Source organism: Carica papaya, chromosome 7, assembly GCF_054855325.1.
Source record: "Carica papaya isolate Zhongbai chromosome 7, ASM5485532v1, whole genome shotgun sequence".
Classification (NCBI taxonomy): Eukaryota; Viridiplantae; Streptophyta; class Magnoliopsida; order Brassicales; family Caricaceae; genus Carica; species Carica papaya.
In genome coordinates, this window is record NC_142315.1 from 11,849,585 (window position 1) to 11,877,010 (window position 27,426).

Consider the following 27,426-nt stretch of genomic DNA (forward strand, 5'->3'; position numbering starts at 1 on the left):
CCGCTTTTTGTAGTAGTAAATGTCTCATGCTGCTCTTTGAGGGGAAAAAATTTACTAGTCTTCTAATGTTTACACAAGAAATAAAGTGTATGTATTAAAAAATATTTTATGATTAGAGGTATCAATTATGAAGTTATTTTTATAATATTATTTGAAGTATGCATTTAGAGATTATGTTAAAGTATTATACATTATGTATATTAATGCAACCTAATATTTATAATGATGTATAAATATTATATGCATAAACAGTATGTATATATACATAGAAAGAAAAATAAATTTTATATATGCTAGTATAAGAAATATATTAATCTAGTTTACCTTTACTTTGCTATCTTAATTTAGAGGGATTTTTTATTTACTAGCGGATATAAGATAATCAATTTCCCTTCATTTTCCATTTAATCTAAAATATTAACTTGTAAATAAAGCCCTTTATCCCCCTTCCCTCTTCTCCTCTATTCCCCTCCATCAGTCTTACCCTAACTGCATCAATAAGCTAAAAGGTTATCTTCAAAGTGGCAGTAAACAAAACAGTACCTGCTCTCTAGTGAGAGAGAGAGGTCAGGGCCCAGAACTGACGCTTATAAGCTACAATGCCATAATTCACCGGAGTAAAGTGAAGGCAACAGTGTCCGATGACAATGACAAAAATATTTGAAGAAAATGTAAGCAACGGAATTCATCCAACTGTTCTTTACAAGTTTCAGAAGGTGTAAAAGCTCTTTATGCAAGCGTTTTATACGTATCTGTTGGCATCAACAACTACAGCAGCCTCCAAACAGGAGCAGATTAGAATCTCTTTGTAACAGAAGGACAAAGTGTTCATGTACATTAACAACTTGGAGAAGATCAACTACTCCACCTTATAAAATAAAACAAGATTACAACTGTCAAAAACATTCCCAAATATTTGATCAATCTATCCATTCGGTTCCGCCTCTCAATTAGCCTCAACACCGAGTTTGAGAGCCCCACTGTATTGAGAACATCCAGAGCTTTCCGTTGTGCCCTCTGAACATAAATTTTAGGTAAATTTTACAAGTTTTGATCAACTTGTTAGAAGCAAAAACCATGTCAGTGTGCATAAAAATTGTCCATTTGTTTTTTAATAAATTTCTTCTCACAATTGATTAGCCTAAGGAACAACAATTGACCTGGATTTAGTTTTTACTAACTATAATCCATGAGAAGTCACAGGTCCACAACACATACTGTCCAATTGATTAATTCTTATTTCATTTCTAGTTAATAATTCCTAAACTTCATTTTTAAACTAGTCTAAAATCATGTTATAGTTCCACACTTCAGAAACTAATGTACAAGTACAAGAATTAATCAAACAGAATGAAATTGAACCAAAGGAGACTTAATTCCATTCTGTTTTTCATAAAATTGGCTGGGCACAACCTGTATTCCTCTCCCAATCAGTAAGAAGGAAAACATTGCACTTTCAATTACTAATAGAATTCTATTAAGTATTGTTTTCAGGGTTTTATACTACTAACAGAGGTAGATAGCTAAGACAATGAAAATGTTATTTGATTCATTCTTATAAACAGACTAAACAGAAATCTCAATACAACTGCTTAGTCATGCAGATAGTCCAGTTCCCATATATTAACATGTTCTAACCTTATCAGCCTTCTTACGATAATCCAAGTCCCCAACAAATAGATTAGCAATTACTTCTGTTTTTGGGTTGGGTTATTGCAATCCTCATAAGTACCCACAACTACGAGGCTACTGCCCGGGTCTAGAATAGACATAAATTAACAGAATCTTCTAATGCAATAAAGTACATAAAATTAGTTTCTACCAACTCTACAGAGCTCAAATTTTCCTTTGTTTCAGACCTCAGTAAATGATGGCAAAATATATTCCTTATTGGATTGATTAACTGAATTTTGAATTATATAAATCAGAAGAACATATCCAGATAAACATTTCAGCTTCAACTTCTTTTTACCAACTTAAATCCAGTGCGCATGTCCTGATAGGAAACACCACTTGTACATAAGGTGCATCAGAGACCCTGGACTGCTGAACCATTATAATTTTATTTCAAAGCACATGATTGATAACCCATTTCTCATGTTATCCATTTTGACACCTCAATACCACAAGTCTACTATCGGTTATTTAAGAATTACAGTACATATTATCTCCTTTGCTCCATTGCACGGAACTGTGTCCTTTGTCTCCTATCTCTCAGTTCATGTTCATGAGAAGTGCATGGCAAAAGGCTAAAAGGAAAGAAAAATACCTTCAGGCGTTCCCTTTGTTCTGAATATTTTGAAAGGATAGCTGTTCCAGTTGCAAAAGATTCTTCTAGCATCCTCTTTGAGTTCTGGACTGACTGCATTGCTTGGGCTTCCTCATCAAACACTGTCAATACATGCTCTGAGCCTCCTCTCTAGAATATGAAATAAACTCTATTAGATGGTAACAAGAAAGTGAAGCCATCAATGACCACAATATCATTAATCTTTTCAAATCACTACTAGAGAATAGAGAAACATACAGCTCTTCCAAGCAATTCTGTCCTTTCTTTGGCTTCCATCATTCTTCTCTGACTTCTCAAATTGTATCTCTCCAAACTTTGGTTCAAAGATTCACACTCTTCCACTACTTGTTCAACTTTTCTGTGTCAACATAAGTAGCATTCTATTGACTTACAACCTTACACGTGTATAAGAATAGAATCATTCATCAATTAATCCAATATAGAGTAGAACTCATTCATCAATCACCAATACATCTATTTAACCAAAACAATTTTAATTTTTTTTACTAATGGATTTGTTAGAAATTGTGCATGCATTTGTAAGACATATGTGCATGCAGAGGTTATTTTATTTTTTTTTTGCAGCTACCTTTTCCAGAGATCACGCTGGGGTCGGGCAGAGATGGAGCGCCAGAGGTGATCCATTTCTGAGCAAAGGGAGCGGAGCTTGGTGATGTCCTTCTTGACAGCGGAGGAGAGGTCAGTGGAATCCATGGTGGTGGAGTAGTCAAGGCGCTCGAGATGCTCAATCCCGTCTCTGGCTCGCAGGAGCAGCCGCTTAGAACTGCCATATATATCAGACAATGTCGCGCCTCCACCTCCTCCTTCCATTGGTAAATTGCCTCCACACTCTTTAATACTCAGCACGTCTGCTTTTAGATAGAGAGTAAGAGAGTCTTGCCGGTAATTTCCTGCTTTATCACTTCCTGTGGGTCGAGAATGTGACAGAAAGAAAGAAGATTTGAAGAATTTTTAGAATCAGATCTTTCACCTGCAATTTTTAAGGGAATTGAGCTGTCAGTAGTACAAAGCAGTTTACACATTCCAGCTTCATGTCTTCTTAAGTAATAAAATTTGCCCTATCTGCGTATATTTTACAGATAGAAGTGGAAAAGAAAATACATACATATCTTCCATTTGTCACAACAGGCCACGAGGTGAAAAGAAACCTAAAATACTTTTATTATAGAAAGAATCGCCAAATCCTATTAAAAAAGGGATTGGATGCTAGAAAATTCATTTGTCTTAATTTAGAGATTCTTAGCTCAGGAATAATATGGAGTAAGAAGGTGTGAGGCATCTACCCGTGATGTAAACTAAATAATGGTGTAATTTGCAAGCATATCCATTAAAGTCCTATCTAGGGTGCAAATGTGTGATAATATCATTCGTTCATAATTCAATCCACAAATTAAAAATGAGAAGTTAAAATATATCGTGAAGAAAAATAAATTAAACGAGTGTGAAATAATACAAGGAAAAAAGACTTTCTTTTTTCTTCCAAGTTCTCCATCATTTCTCGCTCAGAAAAAGGGTTCAGTAAGATAAAACTGATTCTTATTGTCTTATTATTATTATTGTTGTTGTTGTTATTTTATATTTCTTTATATTATTTGTTACAATCCCTACTGGCAGATTACACTATGGAACAACTCATGATGAAATCAGTAGGTATAACTGGATAATTTTTTTTCCGATTTTCTACCTTTATTTATCTTCAGAAATTAAATAAAATAATTAAGATTCATTGGATAGAGAGAATCCTATGGTCTCTAGAGTAAAAAAGGGATTGGATGCTAGAAAATTCATTTGTCTTATAATAGACTTATTTCCTACCTTTATACATACTTGACACTTATTTAAACACACTTACATAGAGATTACATAATAAACATTAAAAAACACAGAAAAAGAATTATTCCTTTTTATTCCTCCTTTGATAAACCTTCAGGTAAGGAACTAATGTTCCTTCCATTATTATTATTGCTTTTAGTATTCCTTGTAATAAATCAAAACAATTAAGAAAACATAAGCTTTCAAAAAATCAAGAAAATATAATCCTATAAATTAATTTTCAATATCAAATAGCAAGGGACCCAGTCAATCTAATAACAAAACTTTACTATTCCAAATGATATCACTCTGTTTGATTTTTAACCTAAATGATGATAAAGAGTAACACATCTTCCTTATTTATCGAAAAAAAAAGATTAAACAGTGAGAAAACTCTACTATTTCTAGCCCAAAAGAAGGAAAATTTTAGCTTTCAAAACATGGATGCTAGATTCACGGTAAAATCGTTTTATAGGCAGACTGTGGGGGCTGGGCAGAAAAACACACCCCTCTTCCCTTCAACCCAGATTTGGAAATCCAGAGTTCGGTCTAGAATTGCTTTCTTTGTGTGGGAGGCTAGTAGAGAAAACATATTGATACTTGATAAGCTGAAGACAAGAGGACAGATTGTGGTTAATGGGTGTTTTATGTGCAAGAGAGCGGAAGAATCATGCTGTCACTTCTTCACTGCCAGGCTGTTCATGAGCTACGGTGCCAGATTTATAGACTACTCGGTATCAATTTGGTAGTTTCAGACTCGGTTTTTGATGAGAAGGCTTGGAATGGGATAGACCTGAAAAAGAATATTGTTAAGATCATTCCTTTAACCATTTTTTGGATCATTTGGAAAGAAAAGAATAGGAGAGCTTTTGAAGGGAATAGAGATGGATACTAATAGACTAAGAGAGTTATGGTTTAATTATTTTGGATACATTATTTTGAGTCATGACATCATTAGAGATGAGGATTTTGGAGATGTTATTGATACCCTAGTAACTTTGTAAATTTGCAAATGGGTGGTACTCCCATTGGTACCCTGTTAATATATATTTACACTTTATTTAAAAAAAAAAAAAAAAGAACATGGATGCTAGGCAGGAAGCAAGAAAACGGTGAATAAACCATGAATAGGACATCAATTCAATGACCAAGTAATGAAAAATCAGTGAATGAACAAGGGTCAAAACAGTGACATTTCTAACAACAATCTCTTTCTGATTTAATCCAAAACAAAAGGAAAGATATAAACACGAATAATGTTCTAACGTCCTCACTGATTTAAACCTATTTATGCTCTCAGCAAGAAAACTTCTATTAAAAAAAATTTAGGGAAAATTGCATCATGCATTATACTCAAATGATATAGAAACCCATCACTGTCCAAACAAAATCAAAACCTATCCACTATCCTGTTTTAATATTTCAAAAAAAAAAACCTATTATCCTGTTTTTAAGTTTCATACTGCCTTGGAAATTTGTATATGGAACAAGAAAAGGAAGCAAATTTGCAAGACTCGGAATATCCCTAGACAATGTGGATCTCTCCTTGCCTTTCCTTTTTCTTACTGCTTCTCACTCAAAAAACCCAAATATGATCTCTTCCTTCACAATTTTAAATTCCCAGATAAACCCAGAAATTTTTTTTTCTTTTCTCTGTTCCTTACCTTTCTAACCTAGAAAGCTAACACTTCTCTCCAATTTTTCCCTCTCAATTTTCAGATATTGTGTCCACCCCCCTTTTCTCTGTCTGCCTCCTTCATTTAATAGACTCAAAAATCCGTACGTACTCTCCACTTCAAGCCCTAGCCTGCTCTCTCTCTGTCCTCAAGGAACCAGAAATACCATTTTTTACAACCACCAGATGATGGAAGACAAAAAAAGGACACTGGAAAAACATAATATTTCAATAAAATTCAAAGGGAGTTGCCATTAACTCATTTAAGTTGGAATTATACACCAAAACATGCACTGGTCGATTTAAAGAAATTTGGGTTTGCGAAATAGTCTCATATATAAATGCATATGTTCATAGATTTTCGCTGAAAAAGTTTTCTATTTTAATTTTAATGAAATTAAAAAAGTGATCAAGAGAAAACAATCTTCAAAAGGTATATGCATAAATCACAACTAGCCTCTAATTTTTGAGCACATGCTCTTCAACCTCCTATATCTTCTTTAACATCAAATTAGACATTCAAAGTACTTTTTTTAATACCAAAAACCTAGGACCAAGTTTTAAATAGGAAAATAAACAATGGCAGCAACTAAAAACTTCTGTAACCCACTTTGGACTTCAAACAAAATTAATAAAATATAATCAATGCCAACAAAAATCAACACAATAAAGGAATCTAAAATGGGAGGCTGGAGGCAGGCTGTGGCACAAACCAAACGACTAATAGGAGTCAAACTACAACTTATATCCCTTGTGCAAACAATAGACAATACAACTGAAAAGAAATATTGCTTGCACATTACCAAACAACCTACAATAGAAAGCTAAATAGAAGGAAATGGACAAAATGCCCAAAACAATCACCAGAAACCAAACTCCATTGGAAACAAAATCCACTAAACATAATTGTATGCATGCTCAAATAGTAACTTAAACTCCCTCATGTACCCAATAATAGAAACAGAAGTAAAAAGGCTTAAAACGAAGGTGCATCAACCCAAACATTCATTTTCACCCCACATCAACACAGAAGAAACATTAGAGAAAAGCTTGACAAAATGAAATGCTGAAAATCTGATCAATTTTAAAATTTAAAGAAATCTCCTTAACGCCCAATTGAAAATCATTATTCTACAATAACGAAGGATGCATGGCACAGCATCTAGAACAAAGCAAACTGAACAAACAGAAAGAAATCTTTGACTCTGACCATTGTTAACGAAAGAGTAACGTGACAGTTGCATTGGCATTAATTCATGCTCGTAAGAAGTTTGCAAACCCATCATACTCCATACTCCCAAAGTCAATCACAAATCAAGTACATAAAATTCCGTTCTAACTGTTCAGTCGACTCCAGAACCAAGTTCAAGTTATTATCTGCAGAGATCTATTTTAGAATAAATGAAAAAGAAAGTGAGCTTGGTTATACCGCAGCAGATCCCTTTTTCCCTATGACTTCAGGCTAGCCGAACATGTGGAAGGAAAATATTTTTCCTCTGCCGCTTCCTCAGCAGAACACTCTTCAATCCTTCTATAATTTCTCTCTCTCAGGAACCTCAAGACCCCGAAATCCTCCTCCTCCCTCTCTCGATTTCCCTCTCTTTTCCTGTTCACTCTGCCTTCTGCTCTCAAACCCTCTAACTCCCCAGAGTTTCCATTTGTCTTTCCTTCCCAAGAATGAATCCTTAGAGCTCTCTCCTCTCCGAAATCACCTCTATTCTGACGTGTAAAAGATAATATATATTTAATTATTTTTAATAAAAATAAAAAATAAAAAATAAAAACATAAAGTTTGAAGAAATAATACAATAACCAATGTAAATGTACATGAAATATTTTGGTCCTTTTTGTGTTCTAAATTGGGTTATAAGTTTTGGATTCTTTGAGGCAGCAATGCATAAGGAAATGACTAGATACTATCGCAAAATGAAAAAGAAATCATATACAGATAATTTCATAACTAGATATAATGAATGTATGTAAGAAGGAGAATGAATTCACCGTATCTGAGAGAAGATGGCCGACGTCGTTTCTGAATGCTAGACCGAGATTCTCCCGAATAATCGAAAAATATTTCGCGTAGATTAGGGCGTGCAAGTGTGTCGGTCACTCGGTGATGGGAAAGAAGAAAAGGAAAGCACGATGTTGTGGGTTGAGGAAACAAAAAAAATAAAGAGGGTTTTATGGATATGGCAGAGAGCGGGAGAGAAGAAGGTGATTGGCAAAAGAAGAATCTGGACGGCGACGGATAGCACTGGTCCGTGAAGGGGAAATTTTGGTCGTTTGATGGGTGAAGGTCAGCAAAGAGTGAGGAGAGGGCAGGGGGTTTGTGAATGGAGGGTGAGAAGGAGGTGGGTTAAATGCCAGAGAGAAGAGGGAAACACCTATCTCAGTTGTCATTCATCACTTTTTCCAATCACAAGCCGACACGTCAACGCATTGTTGGCACATCTTTAATTTATGTTTTTCTATTTTTTTAATTAGGAAACCAATTATATAAAAAAAATATAAAAAAAAAAATTTGTTGAACAATGAATTATAAATATTAATTTTTAACCTATATTTGTATTGTTACTATTAATTTCTTATCATATCAAAATTAAAATACTATTAATTATGACAATATATAATAAATAAAAATATTATATAAAATAAATATATTGATGATCCTATAACCAAATACATGATTTCTTAAAAAAATAAAGAAAAGTAGTATATAAATTAAAATATTATAAATCATCATTTATACAGTCATTATTAAATATTTAATAATTAATTAATATATACATAATATTATATACTGATAACATTAAATTCGGATATATTCTCTTTCATGTACTTAAACTATTATTAATGAGATAGATTTATTCTACGCAGTAATTATTTAATTTATATGTTAATTGTTTTATGATTAATATACTTATAAAATTCTTTTTATGTACATGTAAATCTATCAATACATATACCATACGAGAGTTATTACATATGTGTGTGTATACCCTATGCAGCACATATGCATCTTTTCCTGCATATGATGTATAGTTGTTATACGTGTGTGTATATATATATATATATATTTGCATGCGTGCGTATGTGTACGATGTATAAATGTATTTACGGTATGTATATATTTGTTTACTTGTGCCTACGGAATGCTTTCCTGGGGCTTAAGAGACGGGAAATGTATCACCAGATGCCACGTATAGGTATGGAAGTGAGACATGCCCAAGAAATTAAACTGAAGAGGTGATTTCAGGTTCTTCAGCCAGCCCATTACCATTACGCATAATCGACCAGATCGTTTCTCCATAAAATACTGAATACTTTCATTTTCCAAATAGTTAATTATTTTTACGTGTATTTAAATTAATTTTCTAAATAACTAATTAGATGTATGTGTTAAACCAATTACAAATCAATTACATGCATCTGTTAATTTAATTCTTAAAATTAATTTTTAAAATAATTAAAATATTATATCCATGTATATTATATTATTGCCAGGGATATGGCTGCATCAGATTCTGATATATTTAATTTATAAAAGATTATAAATCTATCTCATAATCGCAGAGAACGAATCCATCCATGGCTACTGCATCCGAGATTGCAAAAAAATTGAAGATGACCCCCCACCCAGAAGGCGGTTTTTACATCGAAACTTTCAGAGATACTTCCGTTCTTCTCTCCAAATCTCAACTTCCCTCTCAATGTAATTTTCTTCCCCTTCTTTTCTTTTTTGAACTTTTTACGTTCGCCGTTGACTTTCTTCTTAATGTTCTTTATGATTATGTTTCTTCTCTTGATTAGAAATTTACTCTGTGGGATCTCTGTCTGATTATTTAACACGTCTCCATCCTATTGATTGATGTCCTTTCTTTACTTCCCTTTTTCGGATGCGCTTTTATTTCCGGATTTGCTTTGAATGAATCTCGCACGTCAATATCGTATAAAAAGAAACTGAGGGCTAAGCTCTGTCATTTACCTTCATCTGATTCCTGTTAGTATCGAAAATTGGATTTGCATTTGGTTTGAAATCATGAGTGACAACGCTTGAGTCCGCTCATCTGAGGGTCTATACTACAATCCGTAATCCAATAATCCGATGCTGACCGAGGGGTTTTATCTGCTGTCTATTCACGATTCTGCTTCGTGTGTAACCATGAGTTATCCTGTAACTCCTTGCTTGGCGTGGGGTAATGATCTAAGGAATGGAATAGTTTTATACAAAAGATTAAAATATTAAGAGTTAAGCAGGCAATGTTTTGATCACTTGACGTTTATCTGATTTATAATTAATAATCTTCTTATGTCTGCAGTTGAATCATTCAGCTTCTTGTCTTTTCAATGTTAAAACCAGTATAGTTTGTCAGATTTCAATATTCAGGGATGTCTGATTATGTCATTACTCATTTTAGAAGTCATAATTTGCATAAGAATGAATAATATTGAATGAAAAATAAACTCTCTGTTCCACTTTAATCCTGAATGCGTTACAATTTGAAATCCCACTTTACTTGTTTCCATTTAAGATTCTTTGATGTAACTTCTTTTTAGCCCTCAGTTATTGTCTTTTTTAAACCTTCTTCACAGACAAAGTAGATCGTCCAGTCAGCTCTTGTATATATTTCTTGCTTCCATCTGGGAGTGTGTCACGTTTTCATCGCATACCATGCGCGGAGACCTGGCATTTTTATATGGGGGAACCTATTACGGTAATATGATTACGACTCAATTTCTTATAGACGAAATTGTATGCATCATTCAATCAGCCTTTCAGTTGGTTCGAAATTTTCTTTTCATGTTAAACAACAATTGCCACATTTCTACTGCCCGTGATTTTTGAGAGTCAAATGAATGTTGGGATTCTCAGCCATTTTCCTAAAGACAATTGTGAATATCAAAACTCATATGCTTAGAAACTGTTTGGTTTTGTGCAATCCGCCAAATCATCTGCCTTCATGAATATTTTGAGCAGAGATTAAGTAGTTATGCATCCATGCACTTTAGGTGGCCATATATGCCTTATGCATACATATAATCTTTGCGTGTACTTATCCTACAATAAGTTCCTTTCGGGACCCATTATTCCACGAGTTCACTAGTCCAAACAGGAAACAGAAGTTTACATGAGAAATTAGACAACAAATGGGTAAATTACTCAGTCATTTATGCTGCTCAAAACACATCATGAATCCAAAAGAGACAACAATTTCTTTGTTTTTTCAGAACTTCGTCAACCTCAAACTGGACTGTCTCTTATTAATCCTTTCCACTTTTCTTTCAGGTGGTTGAACTGAATGACACGGATGGGAAAATCAAACTGACATGCCTTGGACCCGACCTGGTAGGAGAAAATCAGCAGCCACAATACACCGTTCCTCCAAACGTGTGGTTTGGTTCATTTCCAACCAATGACGTATCCATTTCCCCAGATGGGATCATGCAGAAAGTTAAGCCAAGAGATTCAGAAGGAAACTACTCCCTTGTGGGGTGCACTTGTGCTCCTGCCTTTCATTTTGAGGACTTTGAGCTAGCAAAACGCACTGAGCTCGTTTCGCACTTCCCTGAACACGAAGCACTCATTTCTTTACTTACCTTCCCGGACTGAAACCGAAGTATATTTTTAGGAAATCACACACTGAGATGCTGTTTCCGTAATATTAGGAGGTGTGCTTTGAATTTTGAATATCTAGTTTGATGTATGTTTTACAATTCAGTTCAGTCAGGAAAACAAAAGGATGTTTTACTAATAATTTTCTGTTCTTGTAAGTTATTTAAGTATTTCTTATTTTAAAAATTAAGTATCATGATTTCAAATTAATATTTATATTAGAGAAAATAAATAAAAATAATTGAATTGGTATAATAGATTATTAAAAAATTTAAGTTATTAATATTTTAATTGTTATGTACTTTTTATTATTTTCTCATTTTTTTTATATTTAATATTAATTCTATTTATCAAACAAAACACTACCTTTTTCTACTAAAAATATTTTTAATAAATATTATATTATTTTTACTGAAAATAATTTCTATTGCACTTTAACAGTCTACAACAAAAATATCAGTGGGGTCAAATTCGAACCTAAATGTAATAGAAAAACTTTGGGCTCATGCATCTACCAAAACTCACTCATTCTAAATGTCAAAATATGAAAGGAAAAAAATGTCTCCATGAAGAAAAAGAGAGAAAACAAAAAGTCAAGCCGTGCCCACAAGTATATAAGAATTAATTACTTTTATGGCAGAGAGTAAAGCTAGCACTAGAATATATATATATATATATATATATGTGTGTGTGTGTGTGTGTACATATATATCTATAACCCATTTGATCACAGGAGTTGCATCGACAACCACATTAAAAATGAATATTTTCCATGACAAATAAGGCACTTGACTCAAGCCAACAACCATTTCAACAATTGATTTTTTAATGTAAAGCAATTGCTTTCCTTTTAAATTTTTTGATTAATTAGATATCATTTTATTATTTACTTTGCCTCTTTTATTTAGATGCAGAAGGTGTTTAAAATTGTCAAATATATATATAGTTCAGTTAATAATTAAACCAAATATATTGACTCAAAAATAATAGTAAACATCAAAGGTAAGCATCTGACCTTAATAACAAGTATTGATGTACTTTTAAATTAACATAAAAAAAAAACTTCTAATAAAAAAAGTTATAGATTAAACTCTGAATTAAATCTACTGTAATTAAAAATCAATATAAGATGTGTGTGTGTGAGAGAGACTGAGAGGAAATCAATTAAAAAAAAAAATGGGATGGTTTTACTTTGGTTGAAGAGTCATGATGATGAGAGAGAGAAAAATATAAAGAAAAATTAAAGCCCCCTTTGTATTCTTCTTTTCGTGTGTCTCCCGTCTCCCTCTCTCTTTTTTCATTCACTCTCCTTTCTTTCTTTTTTTCTTTTTTTTTTTAATTCTCTCTTCTTTTTTCATGCACAGGGACTCTCATTCTCTTTCTTTTTCTTTGTGTTTTCTTCTCCTCTTGCCTTGTAATTTTCCACTTCAAGTCTTCTCTTATAGGTGAGTGATGCTGTGAAGACCAATTTCTTTGCCTGCCCGAAAATTTTTCCGAAACTCTCGTGAATTAATTTTTATCATACTGCTGAAAATTCACAAAAAGTTATTAATATATCATTTCCAGTTGTGTGTATGCATTTTCCTCATCTTTCTTTTTAATAGTAATGAGCTCGAACTAACAATTTGTTACTCCAGCTCATAAGAGAATATTCGCATATCAATTGCTATATTATCACTCAATCCCACCGTTTTGGTGAAGAACTGATGCTTCTCACGAGTCACTACATTAGTCAGCATGTCAGCTGAATTTTTATCAGTGAGAATCTTTTTCAATAACATTAATTGATTATTCAACACTTCACAAATTCAATGATATCTTACATTAATATGCTTAGTTCAACAATGATATGTAGCATTCTTGCTCAAATTTAAAGTATTTTGACTATCATAATTTATTACATATTCATCTTGCTTCAAACTTAATTCTTCAAAAAATCTTTTTATCCAAAACATTTTTTTACATACTTTAGTCAAAATTATGTACTCTACCTCAGTGGTAAATAAAGCAACACACTTTTGCAGTTCAGACTGTAATAATACAGCTCCTTCTGCCAAAGTAAACACATACCCTGAAGTAGACTTTCTATCATCAAGGTCGCCTGTAATATTTGTATATGCATATCCCTATAGAACTAGTTTTAGGCCTCCAAAGTATAAGATGTAAGAAAATTTGACCCAGAAGTTAATTTGCTCATTTTTTATTGAATTCAATATATTTTATATAAAAAAAAAGTAATAGAAATTTAGACCTAATACCATTCAAAGATGATGAAGTCATAGTGGATTGAGAGACCATTTAATAAAATTTTTAATTATCTGACTTATTTCTTTTATCTATCTAACTCTTATGCACAAGTATTTTAGAATTTTAGTTGATAAAAGACTCATATGAAAGATGAATTTATGCTCTTTTATAGATAAGAGAATAGACCAAAGCACATTCATGATAATTAAATGTGTTATAATCGTTTGTACTATTATATTTTAATTCTCATAAAATATAATAATTTTATAATTTATTTTAAGGTTACTCACTCCATCAATGTCTCTTTTCATTTATAACGATTATTTATTTTTTAAGGTATACTTTCAATTAACTTCAATCGTTATGAGTGGATGAAAAAAATAAAATATCATGTTAGTGGGTTATCTACTTAATTACTAGAATTAATATTTTTTCACTTGACCCACTAAATCGATTATGAAATCTATAATAATATATATATATATTTATATTAAAAATATACTTATAGATAAATGAACTTGATATGTGATTTTGATAAAATCAGCCAATAAATCCAAAATTGTTATACCATAATACTAAAATAACTTAGATTATAAATGTTAATCATAGTGATCACATGACTTCAATGTCATATTTCCTTCTATGCACCGGACATCAATAACTTTTACTTATTCAGTGCATAATGCCAAAAACAACACCTATAATTTATCTTGTTAAGACATTTTCTGCTGATTAAATGCTAAATTGTGCACCAATGATTATAAATCAGGAAATAACATAAACAAATTTTAATGTACAAAATGTCAATTACTCAACCGCTAAAATATCAATCGTCATATTACGGATTACTTAAAAGGCCCATTGATGTGGAATTCAAAATCAACAATGTAATCCAAAACCCCCTATATACATCAATAACAAAAAACTCAAAACGATAAGTAAACCCTCCCTACTTGACCCTCATTCAACAAGGGAGTGAAAACTAAGGTAACTAGGAAATAAATAAAGAATTATAATCGGAAAGACACTATGAGACTTACCCATATACAAGATTCACTCTTGCAAGCTTGGAAATTTAAAACAAGAATATTTGAATTTTATTAATGAGCTCAAAATTCTAAATGAATTACAACTCTTAATTAAAGGCCTATATATAGTGTAGACCATGCCAATAATAAGGAGAAAAAATAATTTTCTACTTAATGGTAGAAATTACATAAGAAATTAAATCTAGACTAAAATAAAAAATTAAGAAAATTACAACTAAAATATGATTGATATGATTTCCATATGATAAATTTTTTTTGAATAGGGAATATCTTAATTTATTTTGGCTGATTTAGGGAAAAAAATTCTGTCAAGATATTTTTCTCTTTCTCAAGTGTTTTCCTTTTCTGCAGGATTTGATGTTTAATGATTTTTTTCTCTTTCTCAAGATAGCTCGTAATTTAGGAGTAATTTCTCATTTTGGTTGATTTTTAATTATGAAGTTTCCCATACGATTAGGAAACAAAATCCCATGGCAAATTTTCTTTTACACATCCTGGAGAATTTTTCTATTTTCTTGTTTATTTTTTCTTACACTTGGAGTGAATAGTATATATCATTATACCCTTGAGTTAATGGCCTTATTATCTTCTTTCCTTGGGTTTTTTTAGTGGGTCCAAGCTCATCTTCCTCATTAATCCATGTTTGGATAAAGAGTTGAAAAGTCTGATGTAATCTTTTAGCTCTCCTCCTTGTAATGGGCTCACTTGGCATTGAGATATCTTTTCCATCAACTTAATTCATGTCCATGCTCACATCATTCCCTCCCTCTTTAAAAAAATTTGTCCTTAAATCTAGACCTGCATAAAAAAGGGAAATGTCATAAATATTAAACATAAAAGATACACCATACTCACTTGGGAGATCAATTTTGTAGGCATTATCATTGATACACTATAGGACTTGAAAATGTTCGTTTTCTTAAGGGTCCAACTTAGATTTTTATTGATTGAGAAATCTTTCTTTTCACATATGGACCCATACCCAATCGTCGGGTTGGAAAACTACTTGTTTCCTTTCTTTATTGGCATGTTGTGAGCAGGATTCATTCTTCTTCTAGATATACTGTCTGGCCTTCTTGTGTAGGGCTTTAACAAGTTCTACTCTCCTTTAAGCATCGGTATCCTAAAGTTCCTGCAAAGATAAAGGTATGAGGTCTAATGGGGTTAAATGATTAAAATCATAAAAAATCTCAAAATGTGAAAAGCCTGTACACGTATGAATGCTCCTATTATATACAAATTCTACCATAGGTAAACAACCCTCCCATGTTTTTAAATTTCAGCCAACTACAGCTCTCAACAAGGATCTTAAGGTCCTATTAATGACATTAGTCTAACCATTAGTCTGGGGGTGATATGTAGTAGAGAATAACAACTTTGTTTCTAATTTACCCCACAGAACTCTCCAAAAATGACTAAGAAATTTCACATCCCTATCACTCACAATTGTTTTAAGAATACCATGGAGTCTCACTGCATTCCTAAAAAATAAATTTGTGATATTTATCGCATCATCAATCTTATAGCATACAATAAAGTGTGTCATCTTATTAAATCTATCCACGACGACAAATATGTTATCACTACCTCTCTTGATCTTAGGTAATCTTAATACAAAATTCATTTATATGTCTATCTAGATTGATGTAGACACAGGTAAAAGTGTGTATAATCTATGAGGTAAAACCTTAAATTTAGTCTGCTAACATGCAATGTGCTTACTATATATGTGTTCAACATCTTTTCTCATGTTAGGTTAAGAAAAATGCTCATATAATATGTGTAGAGTTTTAACTACCCTAAAGTGCCACATCAATCCCCCACTATGAGTTTCACGAACCAGTAATTTCCTAAGTGAATAGTTTGGCACACATAACTTCCCATCCCTAAAGAGGAAACCATCATGCCTATAAAATTTCTGGAATGCAGAACGCTCACATGCATGATAAACAGTTAAAAAAATCATTATCATTAGCATATATCTCCTTAATATGTTCAAATCCTAACAACTTAGAGTTAAGTATAGAAATCAAAGTAAACTTACGAGATAATGCATCAGCAACAATATTATCCTTACCTTATTTATACTTAATTACATAGAAAATGATTTAATGAACTCGACACACTTACCATAATGACGGTTGACTTTACCTTCGCCCTTTAGATATTTTAGAGATTCATGGTCTGTGTGTATCACGAACTCTTTTAACAATAATTAGTGCTACCATGCCTCTAATGCTCTCACCAAGGTGTATAACTTCTTGTTGTATATTGAGTAGTTCAATGGTGCACTCTAAGTTTTTCACTGAAATAAGCCACGAGATGCCCTTCTTGCATTAGAATTGCTCCTATACCGATACTTGAAGCATCATATTCAATATCAAAAGTCTTGTTCAAGTCAAGTAAAGCTAAAATAAATGCAGAACATAATTTATCTTTCAATAAAGTAAAAACATGCTCTTATTTTTCAGTCCATACAAATTTCACATTTTTCTTTATCAGTTAATTCAATGGTGTTGCAATGGAATTGAAATCTCTAAAAAAACTTACGGTAGAAGCTCGCCAAGCCATGGAAACTCCTTACCTCACTAGTTGATGTTGAAATAGGCTATTCTCTTATTGCTTTCATCTTATCCTCATCCACCTCAATGCTCTATGCATTAACTACAAATAAAAAAAAATCATTTTTTTACTCCAGAATGTACATTTCTTGATATTGGCATACAACTGTTCTTTCTTAAGGACCTCAAAAATAAATCTGATATGTTGAAGTTGATCCTTTAAAGACTTGCTGTAGATTAGGATGTCATCAAAGTAAATTGCTAAAAATTTAACTAGAAAAGGTCGTAGAACATGATGCATAAGTCTCATGAAGGTGCTAGGGGTATTTGATAACCCAAAAGGTATTATTAACCACTCATACAACCCATACTTGGTTTTAAAGGTAGTTTTTCACTCATCTCCAGGTTTCATCCTAATATGATGGTATCTTAAGATCTATCTTAGCGAAAATAGTAGATCCACTCAATTCATCCAACATATCATCTAACCTAGGGATATGGCGTCTATACTTTACCGTAATCTTATTGACAGCTTGATAATCTCCACACATCCTTCAGGAGTTATCCTTCTTAGGCATAAGTAATACTGGAATAGTACAGGAGCTTAAACTTTCTCTTACATGTCCCTTACCTAACAACTCATCCACTTATCACTGAAGTTCTTTTGTCTCCTCTGGATTACTTCGATATGCTATGCGGTTAGGAATTGAAGTTTCAGGGATAAAGTCAATTTGATGTTCAATCCTTCATAGTGGTGGTAGACCATTCAGAATCTTCTCTGGGAATACATCTTCGTATTCTTGCAAAAGAGAAAAAAACAGAGCTAGTAAAATAAGTGTCAATGTTAGAAAAATTTAGATAGACTTCTTTGTACCAAAGTACAATTAAGCTTTGCATCTTATAGATCACTTCCCTCACTTTTCTCTTCCTTATATATAAACACTCCTTTATTTTCTCTCTCTCATTTTTTTTCATTAGGCCTTTTTTATTTTTTTTGAGCCTTTTTTATACTCAATGGGCTTTCTTTATTATTTTTCAACATCTTTTTCTCTCAGTGGGCCATTCTTTTTCTTTTCGGCCTTTTTTCTATATTTTTCTAAATGTTCTTTAAAAGATCTTTTAATTTTGATCTGATCAGCATAAACCTCCTTTGGGGATAGAGGTGTCAAAATGTATTTCATACCATCTAGACGTAAAGAGCATTGATTCTTAAACTCATCATAATGTACATATCTATCATACTGTTATCATCGTCCAATGATTGGTGTGCATGAGAATGATATCACAACATACCTCATATTTATACTTACCAATGGAGAAGAGAATCTTGATTTTCTTGTTTATCCAGACTTCTCTACGTTCGTTGAGCTAATGCAATCTATAAGGATTATGATGTTTTGTACATGACAATAATAACTTATCAACTAATAAAGTACTGGCAGCATTAGCACAACTGCCCCCATCTGTAATGAAACTACATACCTTCCCATTCACATGATATCACATGTGGAAGATATTCTCTCTTTGATCGTTATCTATTTTCTTAGATTATATATTCAGTGCTCTCCTGACAATTAGGATCTCACCTTAAACTAATGCTGCTAAATTGTCTTCATAGTTATCCAATGATATTCTGCTATCATCATCACTACTGTATTCACTTACACATTCTATCTCATCATCATCTTGAAATAAGATGATTCTTTTGTTGGGACATTGCGAAATGATGTGTCTAACTCCAAGGCACTTAAAACACTTCATATGACTTTGTTTTGAGTAGTAGTAGGTGGTTTAGAGTTACCTTTAAATTCAGCAGAGCTAGACTTATCCCTAATTTCTTCAAACCTCTTCCTCTCCTACTTTCTAGGTTATCTAGAAATATACTGAGGATTAGACTGATAATTTCCTCTAGAGGAATCCCTGTTCTTCAGTTGCCTCTCAATCTTCACAGCCATGTGCACCATCTCTTCTAAATCTATATAGTGATGTAGCTCCATAGAACTGACAATCTCTTTATTCAAGCCACTCAAAAAATGTAGCCATTGTGGCTTTTGAACTCTCATAAACTCTAGCTTTAATCATTGTCATCTCCTTGTGATAGTCTTCCACAGACATGGATCCCTGCGTTAATTTTTGGAACTTCTGGTGCAATTCTCTATCATAATAAGATGGAACAAACATCTTTCTCATGATGGATTTTATCTCTCTCTAAGTGGATACAAGTTGATCTCTATCTCTTCTTATGAGGACGATCACTTAATCCCACCAAATAAATGCATAATCTGTAAACTCGACTGTTGTTAGTTTTACTTTCTTAACTTTACTATAGTTGTAGCAGTCAAAGATCAACTCTATCTTTCGGTCCCACTCAAGGTAGGTCTCTACATCATTCCTTCCTCTGAACAAGGGTGTCCGCATTTTGATGGATCTGATGTCACCATTTTCCTTATAGATTTCTCTTCTATCAACCTCACTATTATTGCCATAAGACTCATCATCATCTGATTGGTGTCGATGTCTTGGATGACCAAGGTTCCTTCCTCAATCTCAGCATTCATCCTTATTGTTATACCTTTAATGGCTAAACTCAATCCGTTGTACATGTCATTCATCCTAGCCTCCATGCGCTCCTATAATATCTACAAAAAGATGAATTAAAAAGAAAAAAAATTGCTCCCTCATAATAACTCGTGTTTACCTCTCTTGTTTTCTTTCGTCAAGTTAAGGGTTGAAATTGGATCTCTTGAATCAAGATAAGCAAGGTTGTTTTTAAGACTCTGCAAAGAATATGTGATGCTCTTATGCTTATAACTAAATATTTAGGATGTAGTTAATCACTTAGATGCATAATGTAACTAAAACACTTAAGAAAGAATGAAAGTAGGAGTAGAAAAAGACAATCCTGGACTTAAAGTTTCAAGGATTTGATTAATGCCTATGGATAGAATTAGAATATTATATCTAATTATTATACTTCAATAACGGTTGCACTCTATGACTCATATGAGTTTCTGTGATGCAGACACTAATACGAAATATTAAATACAATGTTGTAAAAAGAAAACAAGGGAGCCACATACATCTTTGTTTTTTTACTCTCTTTTTTTTACCTCGCATATTCTGTTTTTTTTTTCTCACATATTACAGATTTTGTTTTTTTTTTTTTGTTTTTTACAAAATCTCTGTCCATTTTTTATTATAACAACAATGTTAAAAAAAATTCTTGAAAATAAATTAAATAAATTAGCACTTATGTAACAAGTGCTAATTTTATTCAAGAAAAATAAATGCAAATAGTAAATTAGAAAGATAATATATTTACTGGAACTTAAGCTCTGATACCAATTGATACAGAATCCGAGACCAACAACACAATCCAAAATGCCATGTATACATTAGCAACTAGAAACTCAAAGCCCTAAATAAATCTTTTTTACTTGATCCGCACTCAACATAGGAGTGAAAACTAAGGTAACTGGAAAAGAAATAAAGAATTAGAATTGAAAAAATGTCATGAGACTTATCTCGACAAGTAATTCTAATTCTTAGCACAACAAGTCGATTAAAGACCCACTCACTTACTCTTGCAAGTTTGGAAGTTTAAAAATAAGAATATTTGAATTTTTTAATAAGCTAAAAATTCTGAATGGATTACAAGTCTGAATTAAAGGTCTATTTATAGTGTAACCCATTCGAATAATAAAATAATCTCCTAATTAATTGTAAAAATTATATAGGAAGTTAAATATAGACTAGAATGAAAAACTAGCAAAAATTAAGAAAAGTACAACTAAAATATGATAGATATGATTTTTCTATGAGGAAAACTTTTTAAATAGAAAATGTCTTAATTAATTGTAGCTGATTTAAGGAAAGAAATTCTGCCAAGATATTTTTCTCTTTCTCAAGCATTTTTCTTTTTTGCGGGATTTGACATTTAAAGAATTTTTATCTTTCCCGATATAACTTGCAATTTATGAGCAATTTTTTCTCTTAGCTGAACTTTAATTGTGAAGTTTTCCCACAGGATTAGGAAATAAAATCCCATGAAAATTTTTCTTTTTCATGTATTGGAGAATTTTTTAATTTTCTTGTTTATTTCCTTCTTACACTTGGGGTGAATGGTATATACCATTCTACCTTTGGGTTAATGGCCTTATTATCTTCTTTCCGTGGGCTTTTTTAGTGGGTCCAAACCCATCTTCCTCATTAATCCATGTTTGGATAAAAAGTTGAAGGATTTGTTGTAATTTTTTAGTTTTTTCCCTTGTAATGGGCCAACTTGGCATTGAGATATCGTTTTTGCCAACTTGATCCAAGTTCATGCACACATCACTCATCCTTATAACATGTTCTGCATATGTCTTTGGAGATAGTCCTTTAGTTAATGAATCAACAATCATAAGTGTGGCACTAATATTTTCAATTGACACTTGTTGTTTATGGACTCTTTCTCTAACAATTAAGTCCTTTAAGTCCATGTGTTTATATATACTGGAATATTTATCATTATTAGAAAAGAAAACAGTTGCGATGTTATCCCAAAATATTCTCAGCATCTTTGCAATAGAGTTGACAACACCAAGCCTTGAGATGAAATTCCACAACCACAAAGCATGACTTGAGGCTTCAAAACATGTTATAAACTCGACCTCCATAGTGGATAGTAATGGACTATTTTACACTCTTTCACGAAATTGCTACATTTGCTAACATAAAGACAAAACGTGAAGTCGACTTTGAGCTATCATGATAACCACCATAATCTGATTTCGAGTATCCAATCACCTCTAATTATTCTAATATTTTATATGTGAGTGTATAATCGTTTGTCCCTTAGAGGTACGTTATAATTTTTTTTACAGCTTTCAATGTTCAATTCCCGAATCACTTTGGTACCTTCCGAACATACCAACAACGTAGCTGATATCTGGTCTAGTACATGTTTGAACGTACATCAAACTTCCCACAGTAGATGCATAAGGAATTTTCGTAATCCATTCCCTTTCTAAGTCATTCTTTGGGAACTAAATTTTACTTAATTTTTCACCATTCAAAATGGATGCAATATTGACTAAACATAACTGCGTATTGAATCTCTCTAAAATTCGGTTAATATATCCTTTCTGAGATAAACTGAACAGTCTTCGAGATCGATCCTTGAAGATTTCTATTCCAATGATATAGGTTGTTTCACCCACATCAACCATATGAAAGTTTTTAAGGAGATACTTCTTGGTTTTGTATAACAAACCAAGATCACTACTAGTTAGCAAAATATCATCCACATATAGTATAAAAAATATAAACTTGCTCCCACTATTTTTCAAATATATGCACTAATCAACATAATATTTCTTAAATCTGAAAGATATAATAGTATCATTGAACTTTATATACCATTGTCTGGAAGGTTGTCTAAGATCGTATATGGATTTCTTTAATTTACAAACTAGGTGTTCTTTTTTTTTCTTTGAGAACCCTTTAGGTTATTCTACATAGATATTTTCATCTAAATTCTCAATCAAAAAGTTTTTGCATCCATTCGATGTAACTCTAAATCAAAATATGTTATAAGTACCATAATGATTTTAAGGGAGTCCTATTTAGAAACTAGGAAAAATGTATCTCTATAATATATACTTTCCTTTTGAGTAAAACCTTTTACCACTAGTATAAATTTAAATCGTTTTATACTACCTTTAGCATATTGTTTGGTCTTGAAGACTCATGTATAATTGACACTTTTACAATTATCATGCAATTCGACAAGATCCTAGACACCATTATGGTCTATAGATTTCAACTCTTAACTCATACCTTATATCCACTTATTATAATCATCACTTTCTATGGCTTATGAAAATGTAATTGGATTTGTTCTAATCCCAATATAAAAATCATATTCCTGTAAGTATACAACAGAATCATATAATATAACAGAGTTATTTTCTCTTTGAGATATTCTCACAGGCATTGATTGAGGTTGTTTTATAATATTTTTAATGACGACATCTTTTTGTGGTAATGAACCATTTCCATTATATAACTCATTTTCTGTAACTTACTGAAAAGGTTGAGTAACAATTATTTCTTGAGGCAAAAAGGGTGGTGGAATATTCACTCTTATTTCCTCAAGTTTTACATTTATTGGTTCATCATTCCCACTAATTTCGTCATTCTCTAAGAATCTGGCATTACTGGTTTTAACTATTCTTGTACCATGATTAGGACCGTAAAATTTATACCATTTGAACTTATCTGGATAATTAATGAAATATCTAGATATTTTTCTTAATCTAGGTTTTTTTTTTTATGAGAATTGAATATTATTGCCTCCATTGGAGAATCCCATATATGTATATGTTGTAAACTTAGTTTCCAACCAGCCACAACTCGAAAGGAGTTAAATACATTACCTTACTAAGAACTCTGTTCAAGATATACATTGCAGTCGTTAATGATTTGCCCCATAAAGAAATAGGTAAAGAGAGTAACTCATCATACTCCTAACTATGTCTATTAAGGTATGATTATGTCTTTCAACAACACCATTCTACTGTGACGTACCTAGTATTGTGTATTGAGCACGAATGTTATGCTTTTCTAGGAATTTGGCAAAGAGACTAGAATTTTGTACTAACTCATTATATCTATCATAATATTCACCACTTCGATCATATATCACAATCTCAACATTTTTATCTAATTATCTCTCAACATTTGTAATATACATATCAAAGATATTAATAACTTGAGACTTATCACGCATTAGATATACATAACTATATCGAGATAGATCATCTATAAAAATAATAACATATCTTTCTTTAGTGAAACAAGGAATGGAGAGTGGTCTGCAAATATTTGTATGAATTCTCTCAAGAAGCTCATTACTTCTTGTGGCACCTTTCTTTGTATACCTAGTTTGCTTTCTTTTTATGCAATCTACGCATACTTGAAAATCAATGAAGTCAAGATTTTCTAAAATTCCATCAATCACTAATCTCTCAGTTCTTTATCTAGAGATATGCACTAGTCTTTTGTGCTACAAGAATGAAGAATTTCATTAATTAAGTCACGTTTTGAATCAATATTTGAATGCATGGTAAATAAAGCTTGTGCGAATTCATAATTCAGACAAATTTTATATAAACCATCAAATAAAAAACCACAATCAACTGTCATTGAATTAAACACCAAATTTAGTTTTTCACCACCAAAATAAACTGAATATCCAACAACATCTAATTTGGATAATGAAATTAAATTCTTAGAAATCGAAGGTACATAAAAAGTGTTCAAAAGATCCATATGATGACCAGTCTCTATTAACAAGTGATAAGTACCTATAGCTACCACTTATACTTTGAGACAGTTTCCTATATAACGAAAATTTTCACTTTCTTTCAGTTTTTCGGGTTGTAAAGAATCCCTGTATTGAATTAGTAACATGAGTTGTGGCTCTAGAATCAATCCACCATTTATCAGAAGGAACCTCATCAAAATTTGATTCATAACATATAAAAGAAATACCCATACCTCTCTTTTCGAACCAATTTTTATGTTTATTACATTCCTTTTTTACATGACTTTTCTTATCACAAAAGTAGAAACGTAGAGTAAATTTTTCATCATGACTCTAGTTATTTTCCCTATGTCTACTATATTTCTTTGGTGGAATTTTCTTTACTTTTCTGGATATATCTTTATTCTTCATATCTCCATGAGTAACTATAAGGGCAAAACTATGTCCATCTTGTTTTAATCTCATTTCTTCTTGAATACACTTGTTAGTAAGCTCATTCATATTTCACTACTCATTATTAGTGTTATACTAGATCCTGAATGGAGCAAACTGCGAAGAAAGCGAGTTAAGGACAAATTGTACTAAGAATGACTCACCTATGTTCATGCCCAATGCCTTAAGTTTTGCAACCTTTTTAGCCATGTTCGTAATGTGTTGTTGAATTTTTTTTTACCATCATATTTCATTGTGGTCAATTCAACCATCAGTGTATCTACAAGAGACTTATTGACGCGTTTGAAATGCTCTTCCATAGATTTCAGAAATTACGAGACTATCTCAATTTGATGTTAGTGGCAATGACCATTTTTATAAACATAAGACTAAGTCTGTTTGACCTTGTCCAGACTTTTAATTATTCTATTTGCTCCAAGGTACTATCATCAATAAAAGGTTTTTTAATTATTAAAGCTAGGTCAAGATCCAATAAACCTAGTGAGAATTGAACCCTTTTATACCACTCTGCAAATTTGATCCATCAAAAGTTGTCATTCTAGATGGAAAAGAATACAGTGAAGTGAGAATTGTAAAAATAAAATAATGCTCACAATAAGGGTTCAAGTATACCTATAATATAAAATTAAAATTTATAAACGATTAACTGTTGATATCACTATAGTTTTTTCTTTGTGTAAAACATTAGCATATTTAGTGTTTACTCAAAAGAACTTAAAGTACTTGATATTTTATGTCGTTTATATGTCATCTTTGGGTATCCATCTAAATAACACAAAATAAACTATCAGTTCATAATTAGTAGAAAGTGAATCTCCTTTGGATTAGTCTTAATCTCATAATTATAAAAATATATATATATCATTCTTTTATAAGTCTCCCTTAATTCTTTAATGCAATTTAATTAACGCAAGACTCATCAATATTAGTTACTTTGCTAATTCGTCATGTTAATAAATCTTAGGTTGTAAAACTACGAAACTATGATTTGTTTAAAAAATATACATATATTTATATTCACATTATGAAATTATTTGTTAAATTAAAAATATATGCATATATATACACTATTGATGTAATAATATATGCACATATAAAAATTATTGGTGTAATAATATGTATATATAAACTGTGGTGTAATAATATATATATATATATATAAACTATTAGTGTATTAATATATACATATATATGAACTATTAGTGTAATAATATATATATATAAACTATTAGTGTAATAATATATACACATATATAAATTTTTAGTGTACTAATATATACATACATAAAAACTGTTAGTGTAACAATATACTGTTAACGAATTTTAATATGTATAAATTCAACTTATTTTGATACCATATTTAAGAAAATTTGATGCAGAATTTAATTTACTCATTTTTTATTGAATGGAATACATCTTAAGAAAAAATGTAACAAAAAATTAGCGTTATATATCATTCAAAGATGATACAGACATAATGTGATTGAGAGACTCTTTGATAAAATTCTTAATTTTTTTACTCATTTTTCTTCATCTAACTATTATGCACTAGTATTTTGGAACTTTAGTTGATGGAAGACTCCTATGAAAGGATACTTTGTGCTCCTTTTATAGATAAGATAAGAGATCAAAGTACATTCATAATAATTGAATGTGTTGATAACTGTTTCTATTATTGTATTTTAATTCTCATAAAATATAATAATTTTCTAATTTATTTTAAGGTTACCCACTCCATTAATGTACTTTTTCCTTTATAACGATTATCTATTATTTTAAGTGTCTTTTCAGTTGGCTTCGTTATGAATGGATAAGAAAATTAAAACATCAAATTAGTAGATTATCCACTGAATTACTAAAATTAACATAAGCATATCTTACAAGTATCTCTTAGATACCTGAGAATCCATTTCACAGCATCCTAGTGGTTTTTACTAAAATTCGAAAGAAACCTGCTGACCAAACCAGCAAAGTGAGTAATATATGGTTGGGTGCAAACCATTGTATACCTCAAACTCCTAACTATTGAAGAGTAAAAAACAGTTGTCATTTCTTCCATTTCTTTTTTAGTATAAAGACAAGATTTCTTTCTACATGTAAAGTGATTAGAAAAAGGTGTGCTAACTAATTTAGCATTATTCATATTCAATCTACTTAGAACATGCTCAGCGTACTTCTCTTGTGATAGCTACAACTTCTTAGTTTTCATGTCACGAGTTATCTGTATGTCCATAATTTATTATGTTGGTCCCAAGTCTTTCATATCAAATGAGCCAAACAACTCATTTTTCAAACTGCTAATTATGGTAGTATATTTCTACTATTAACATATCATCCATACGTAGTAGAAAATGATAAACTTATTATTTGGGAATATCCTGAAGTACACACAATG

General features: G+C 31.6%; 2 protein-coding genes across 6 annotated transcripts; one reads left to right on the plus strand and one right to left on the minus strand.

Annotated features, from left to right (window-relative positions):
* Positions 1-642: 642 nt before the first annotated feature.
* LOC110817678 (membrin-11-like) lies at positions 643-8,160 on the minus strand. 5 transcript variants are annotated; one of them, XM_022046319.2, is made up of 6 exons: positions 7,800-8,160; positions 7,228-7,517; positions 2,880-3,216; positions 2,528-2,648; positions 2,270-2,419; positions 643-1,017 (listed from the first exon to the last, which is right to left on the minus strand). In XM_022046319.2, the coding sequence occupies exons 3-6, from the start codon at positions 3,119-3,121 to the stop codon at positions 856-858; spliced, it is 675 nt and encodes a 224-aa protein (XP_021902011.1). In that variant the 5' UTR covers positions 3,122-3,216; positions 7,228-7,517; positions 7,800-8,160; the 3' UTR covers positions 643-855. The 5 variants fall into 5 exon arrangements, with proteins under 5 accessions (XP_021902011.1, XP_021902007.1, XP_021902012.1 ...); XM_022046315.2 differs by having other exon boundaries at positions 2,880-3,281; positions 7,800-8,159; XM_022046320.2 differs by lacking the exon at positions 7,228-7,517.
* Positions 8,161-9,344: 1,184 nt separating this feature from the next.
* Positions 9,345-11,603, plus strand: LOC110817647 (RmlC-like jelly roll fold protein). The gene is made up of 3 exons (XM_022046278.2): positions 9,345-9,510; positions 10,392-10,513; positions 11,086-11,603. Exons 1-3 carry the CDS (start codon positions 9,387-9,389, stop codon positions 11,407-11,409), a joined length of 570 nt encoding a protein of 189 aa, XP_021901970.1. The 5' UTR covers positions 9,345-9,386; the 3' UTR covers positions 11,410-11,603.
* Positions 11,604-27,426: the final 15,823 nt, after the last annotated feature.

What these genes read in the sequence shown, in the direction of transcription:
- LOC110817678 (XM_022046320.2), bottom strand. Translation starts at nt 3,121, where the DNA reads ATGGAAGGAGGAGGTGGAGGCGCGACATTGTCTGATATATATGGCAGT. An exon ending in CAGCGTGATCTCTGGAAAAG is followed by an intron (nt 2,649 to 2,879) that starts GTAGCTGCAAAA and finishes ATGTTGACACAG; the next exon opens with AAAAGTTGAACAAGTAGTGG. An exon ending in CAGAATTGCTTGGAAGAGCT is followed by an intron (nt 2,420 to 2,527) that starts GTATGTTTCTCT and finishes TTCATATTCTAG; the next exon opens with AGAGGAGGCTCAGAGCATGT.
- LOC110817647 (XM_022046278.2), top strand. Translation starts at nt 9,387, where the DNA reads ATGGCTACTGCATCCGAGATTGCAAAAAAATTGAAGATGACCCCCCAC. An exon ending in ATCTCAACTTCCCTCTCAAT is followed by an intron (nt 9,511 to 10,391) that starts GTAATTTTCTTC and finishes CCTTCTTCACAG; the next exon opens with ACAAAGTAGATCGTCCAGTC. An exon ending in ATATGGGGGAACCTATTACG is followed by an intron (nt 10,514 to 11,085) that starts GTAATATGATTA and finishes CTTTTCTTTCAG; the next exon opens with GTGGTTGAACTGAATGACAC.